At 35.3% G+C, this 6,679-nt stretch overlaps 1 protein-coding gene across 1 annotated transcript in view; it reads right to left on the bottom strand.

The window, feature by feature from the left end:
- LOC119632430 (glutamate synthase [NADH], amyloplastic) overlaps positions 1-6,134 on the bottom strand; it is a 10,801-nt gene extending 4,667 nt beyond the window's left edge. The window contains exons 1-8 of the mRNA XM_038025323.1: positions 5,686-6,134; positions 4,605-4,732; positions 2,139-3,225; positions 1,962-1,964; positions 1,586-1,746; positions 352-1,512; positions 163-293; positions 3-97 (exon numbers count right to left, since the gene is read on the bottom strand). Coding sequence (XP_037881251.1) covers positions 3-97; positions 163-293; positions 352-1,512; positions 1,586-1,746; positions 1,962-1,964; positions 2,139-3,225; positions 4,605-4,732; positions 5,686-6,030 — 3,111 coding nt within the window. The 5' untranslated portion in view covers positions 6,031-6,134. The remainder of the gene's footprint in view (positions 1-2; positions 98-162; positions 294-351; positions 1,513-1,585; positions 1,747-1,961; positions 1,965-2,138; positions 3,226-4,604; positions 4,733-5,685) is intronic.
- Between the last annotated feature and the right edge of the window lie 545 nt (positions 6,135-6,679).

Below are 6,679 nucleotides of genomic sequence, written 5' to 3'. Positions count from 1 at the left end.
AAATCGTCAGCATTGGCCAGATAAGATGCAGTAACACCAAAGCGTCCCGAAGCAACTTGCTTAATTGCCGATCGTCGGCTATTCTCGGGATCTTGATCTGTAAAATTGCGGCAATTTAAACTACTTCCTCTCTACTCTAGCAAAACTTTTTTTTTAACTCACTTAGATAACGATCTGCATTTTCACCACCCTCACCCGTATTACTTTTACCACCAATGCGATTCATAGTTACGGCTAAAGTTTGATGAGCTTCTAAAGAAATACTACCAAAGCTCATAGCTCCCGTAGCAAACCTAATAGAAAAATATATTAATATCTTCAATTCCATTTCACAATTTTCCATTCACTTACCGTTTGACTATCTCACTTGCCGATTCTACTTCAGATAGGTCAATTTTTTCTCGATTGTTCACAAATTCTAGTTGTCCTCTTAGAGCACATTTACGTACGCTATCCAATGTGCTAGCTTTAAAGGCTTCAAATGCATTTAAATTATTATTTATGGTTGCCTCTTGTAGGCTTGCTATGGACGCCGGCTCATTAATGTGAGCTTCTCCACCGCTACGCCAGTGGTACTGGCCGGGATTGCGTAGGATACGTGTGTCCGGAGAAACCTTACAATACGTCATATCGTAACGGTCTAAACTTTCTCTAGCCAATATGTTTAAAGTAACGCCTCCAATACGTGACGGAGTGCCGCGAAAACATTTGCTAATGACTTCGTCGCCCAAGCCGACGGCTTCAAAAATTTGAGCACTTTTATATGATTGCAACGTGCTTATACCCATTTTGGCCATAACTTTGGCAATACCCGTATCGGTAGCTTGAGCGTAAGCTATGTAGATTTGTTTATCTGTAACGTCAGGGCTAATAACGCAATCATTGCGTAGACTCTGGGCCAATTCGAACGCTAAATAAGGGCATATAGCATCAGCACCATATCCCAGCAATACGCATATATGATGAACTTCACGCGCCTCTGCAGTCTCTACAATAATTCCGACTTTCATGCGCTGATACGTTTCTATTAAGTAATGATGCAACGCCCCTAGAGCTACCAAAGCTGAAATGGGAGCTCGACCTTCACCTACATTACGATCCGAAATGACTAAAAGCTGATAACCCGAATTGGCTGCTTTAGCACCTTCACGGCATGTACGATCAATGCAATCAATATAGCCTTGCACGCCTTCAGAAAATGGGAATGTTATATCCAGCAGTTTAGTCTTCCAATCACGATGTGTATTATTTTTCAAAAGATTGGTATCAGGAATGCTCAAAATAGGATTAGGAAGCCAAATACGATGTACTTGTTCGACAGATGGTTTCAAGAGATTCGCTTCAGGACCTATAGGACATTGCATGGACATAACTACTTTTTCGCGGAAAGGATCAATAGGAGGATTTGTAACTTGAGCAAACAGTTGCTTGAAATACTCATAAGGTAATGGTTGGAATGTTGAGAGGCAAGCCAAAGGGGCATCATTGCCCATAGAACCAAGAGCTTCTTTTCTAAAAGTGCAAAAGCGAACCAATTTCCTTAATCCATTTTCATTTATCTCACATATAATTAACAATAACTTACTTGTTCTTGAACATGGGCACCAACAACATATTAACGGTTTCATTGGTGTAGCCAAAGAGAGAAAGACGTGGATCGAAAAGGCCTTGCTTAGAGGAATTAACAAGCCCATTAGCACAATCTGTATTGAATGCGTTGGCATTACGTATTTCATCCAAAGTAATCTGATAATATATAAAAGAGTCTTATAAGTAAATTAGAATTTGTGAAAGCACTTCGGACACAGCTAAACTACAATAAAAGCAGCATCTACAAAGAATGGATTAGGCAGATAAATTATCTTACTATACTGTAGCTACATCGAAAAAACCCTCGTCTTAATCTAAACTAGCAACTTTTAAAGAAGTTGCAAACATATTGAAACCTATTATAAACTCACCATCTTTTTATACACACCCCGAGATTATTGGTTTTGTTAGTTTTTCAAAAGAGATAAAATTCAAATTAACTTGTTTAATACTTTTTCGAAAGCTTAATTTCTTTCCTTAAAATAACATCAAATTTAAGTCATAGAAATTAGAATTAAGTCAATAAATCGCGTGCAAGCTTCACTCACCTTTTGCTGAAGCCATTCGGAATGAGGACGAGATTTAGCTATTTTCGATTTCAATTCAATATCTTGTATTAATTTCTTCTCTTTAGTATCGACTAATAACATGCGTCCTGGCTTTAGACGACTCTTAAGCGTAACCTGCGAAGGATCGACATCATAAACACCAACTTCTGAAGCCATTACTAATATATTTTCAGTGGTGACATAGAAACGCGATGGACGTAACCCATTACGATCAAGGACTGCGCCAATATAGCGACCATCAGTGAAAGAAATTAGCGCAGGACCATCCCAAGGCTCCATTACGCAAGATGCCCATTGATAAAAATCTCGTTTTTCTTGTGGCATAGTCTTATCATTTTGCCAGGCCTCCGGAACCATAGTCATTACGGCTTCAGGTAAGGTGCGTTCACCAGCAATGGTAAGAAATTCCAAAACGCAATCAAACGAACCCGAATCTGATAAGTTGGGCTCAACGACAGGATATAATTTTTTCAAAGTTTCACCAAATAGTTCGCTTTGCATAACACCTTCACGACCTTTCATCAGATTTACGTTGCCGCGTAAAGTATTTATTTCGCCATTGTGAGCTAAAACACGTAATGGATGAGCCCTCTCCCACGACGGGAACGTATTCGTAGAGAAGCGGGTATGCACCAAAGCCATGTAAGTTTCGAAATTGGCATCCTTTAGGTCCGTATAGTAGTCCCATAGTTGATCCGAGGTGAAGAGGCCTTTATAGACCACAGTCTTGGAAGAAAGGGAACAAATATAAAAACGTCGGCCCTCCTTAGCCAACTCATGTGTAGCACGCTTACGCAAAACAAAAATGTTACGATCGAATGTCTTCTCATCCATGTCCATAGGACGAACCACAAATACTTGACGCGATAACGGTTCCGATTTGCGGGCGACTGCACCAATAGCATTCGAATTATAGGGTACATCACGCCAAGTCAATACTTCCAAACCCAAACTTGCTGCCAAATTATTAAACTCCTGCTCAGCCTCGCCATGAGTTTGCTGATCTAAATAGAAAATACCTGTGGCATAATAGCCCGAATCCGGCAAATTAATGCCTTGCAAAGATCTGAAAAATATGTAAGTAAAATGTTGTCCAATTAAGTTTTAACTCTTCGAACATTGAAAACATCAACTATTGAGAAATTGTTAAAAACAAAAATTGTGTACTCCTTAGCTGAATGCAATGACGCGCGATGACCAACTAGAACTGTACTATGCTTCTATAAATGGATCTATTACGTTCGCATCTTTAAAGTGCATCATACTCTGCTCTAATAATACGGCATATAATGGAATTGGTTTTTATTTTTTATTATTTTTTTTAATTTTAAAATTTTTATTATTGTTTTAGTTGTTCTACGTATTTCTTTTCTTGAATGAATGGATCGACTTGAGAGAAGTTCGGAAAACGAAAAATAGACAGGCGATAGCGAATATGTAGTAAAGGACTTATTGTCATTGCAGTAGGTGAAGATGACATAATAGAAAATAATTATTATATAATAACTAATTCGCTACTATAGATCTATAGGGATGGCAATGAACTTGAACAATAAACTTTAATATACACATACAGACTATATGATGGTAATGGTAATGCTTATGCGTTTATATATGACGTTAATTATAAAAATAACTTAACTCAAAAATCTAAAGAATGTATGAATGTATCTGTTATTGTTATTATGTCGCTTTTAAGTTATTTAACATTTGTCACGTAGGCAGAGGCAAACGAATCGAATGATTCCATTATATTGGCCAACGGAATATGGAAACAAATCTCGAAATATTACAAACTCTCAAAATACATAAGTTAGACAAATCCAACTTATCAAATCAATAAAAAAAAATTGGTTGTCTGGTCGCGTGCATTGCATGTGAAAAAAACAAAAAACTAAAATTTATAAATAAAATTTATAAATGCATAAATTATAATTAAATAGAAAACGATCACAAAAACATACTCTCGTATGTATGTAAAATTTTGTCTACATACAGTCTGCCTTTAATTTCGTTAAATTAGTTTTCGAAGTTAAGATATCATTTCTCATATATATATATATATATATATAGCTATTGTATATAGCTATTGTATAACTATATTGTTAAAAAATTTTAATAACATAATAAGGTCTACAAGATAACACATTTAATAACTTAGAATGACGCAAATAGATTCTATAAATAATGTTTTATATATGTATACAAATAAAACAACAAAAATGCAATAAAAAAGAAAAAAAAAATTAAAATAAATAAATAAATAACAAATATTTTGTCTATTTGCCAAAAAAAGAATATTAATATGAAATGGGAAAACTGCTTTGACTGATTGCTTGACTGGCTTTCTTTGTTTACGATATTAAAAAACTTTTCAAATAATAGTAAGCATAATAAAAGAATAAAGAAATTATTGTGTTTATAGTTAGAGAGAAGAGAACTTACAGAGCCTTCACATATAATCCATGGGGTATAGAAGCCAAAACACCAGCACCGTCGCCAGTGTCATTATCACAGGCACAGGCGCCACGATGATTCATCCGTTCTGAGAGGGTCTGGGCATCACGAAGAATCTTAGAAATGGGAAGGAAGGAGGAATGAGAAAAAAAAAAATTATTATTATTCATTTTGTACAAAATTTGAAATTCAATTCGACCTTCATATCGGATAGAGAATAAATATACACTACATAAATACATAAGTACCGACGCACGAATATGTAGGAGTTTTCACGTTAAGGTCACTCGTCATCCCTTGTAAACCCTTTTCAATGGCTTGGTTCTTTTGCTGCCGATAAAGCAAGCACTTATCACGACGGCATGCTTAGTACATTCATTCATTAGCAACAAAGCTGTATTAAAAAGAGGTCGATCAATATCGCGCGATAACGGTCGCCAATGCCTATTACATTCTAGCATAAATCTCCCACCTAATGGCTCTTTTTCGTGTAACATCATGTAAGGTCTTATTTTACAGCTTTAACGGAGTGGGGGCAAGTTTTTTTGTGACTAAAGACAACTTAAAGTCCGTATCAAGAATCTATGTCGGCGTTGCTTGAAATATTCTTCTTTTTCTTCAGTGATTTGTTTCCTCGCATAGAAAGCGAGCCGAAAGAACGAAGAAGAGTGATAATCCAACCTATGGCCGTCCGCTTTCAGTTCTTCTATCAATCGTATGCAACCGTATGCGGACTCTACTCGGGCTAAAGTGTGTCGCTAAATGACATTGTACAGTCACCTTAATATCGATCATGCGTCCTACACAGCCCTATATAGTCGCAATATTTTTCTCGACTCTTACTATTCCTCCACTGACATATATTGGAGCAATGTACATATAATTGCCACGGTCTTCATTATCGGGGCGATCGTAGAAAAAGCTTTAAGAAAATTGTCTTCAATTCAAAGTCAAGTAAAGTTCAACGCAACCAAATGGAATGAGCGTGAAACGGACACATAAATAGACAGATCGTTTGAGTATAAAAAAGAAGAAAAAAGAAAAATTATGGAAAACTGCTTAGGCTTACCTTGTGAGAGCGTTTGCCATCGATGGCGACAATGAAGCCAACGCCGCAGGCTTCATGTTCGTTTTGGGGATCGTAGAGACCCTGTTTGCCGGGAGCTTCCCAGGGCAATTGTTGAATATCAATTCCATCACTTGAATTTTCATGATTATCTAATGATATATAATGTTGCGGCTTGAACTGAGCATCAACACAATCAAAATCGTTGACGGTTTCAGATGAAGCTTGAGCGTTGTCACCGCTAATGTTACCACAAAAATTGTTTTTACTAAAATTGTCGATCTTTTTGGAATTATTAATAAATTCACTTTCGGTTACGATAGCATTGTCCACAATTGTTGGGGCCATTATACGATTTAAGAACAATGATTTCACAAGATTTTCTTTTCTTTTTTCTTTCTTTTTTTTTTCTTGTTTTTTTTTTTTATAAAAATATATATGTTATACTTTTTTTTATTTTGCTTTTAAATTGTTCACTGTTTCTTTGATTTATTTGATTTATTTCGGAGCTTGAAATAATTCTTTTCAATAAAATTTTTCTTGTACTTAAATTTTTCTACACATCTATGACGAATATTTCTCAAATTATTTATAAAGTATAAATATGCTGTTGCTTTTGTTTTCAATTGATTTATTAATAAATGCTTTACCGAAAATTTTTTTACTTATTTCACTTTTATTTATTCGCTTAGTTTATATTTAATTTTTTTTATATATATATATTTTTTTTGTTTTTTAAAAAAAATAGAAGAAAGTAGTTCGTTCTAACACGTCTGAGCTGAGTGAATTCATTTAGTTGAATGAATAATCTCACAAAGTGCAACCTCCACCTTATGCCGCACGTAAAGAGAAACAAAAAAAACAACAAAAAAAAAAAAAAAACAAAAAAAAAACCTAAATGCATGCTGTTGCCTTTATTCATTTTAATATACAAGCCAGTTAAAGACGAGAACATGTTAATGCCGTCCTAGCGTTTGTGACATAAAGGCATAGTGTT

This window comes from Glossina fuscipes, unplaced genomic scaffold, assembly GCF_014805625.2.
Source record: "Glossina fuscipes isolate IAEA_lab_2018 unplaced genomic scaffold, Yale_Gfus_2 1, whole genome shotgun sequence".
Taxonomy (NCBI): Eukaryota; Metazoa; Arthropoda; class Insecta; order Diptera; family Glossinidae; genus Glossina; species Glossina fuscipes.
This window is presented reverse-complemented; position numbering and strand designations above follow the sequence as displayed.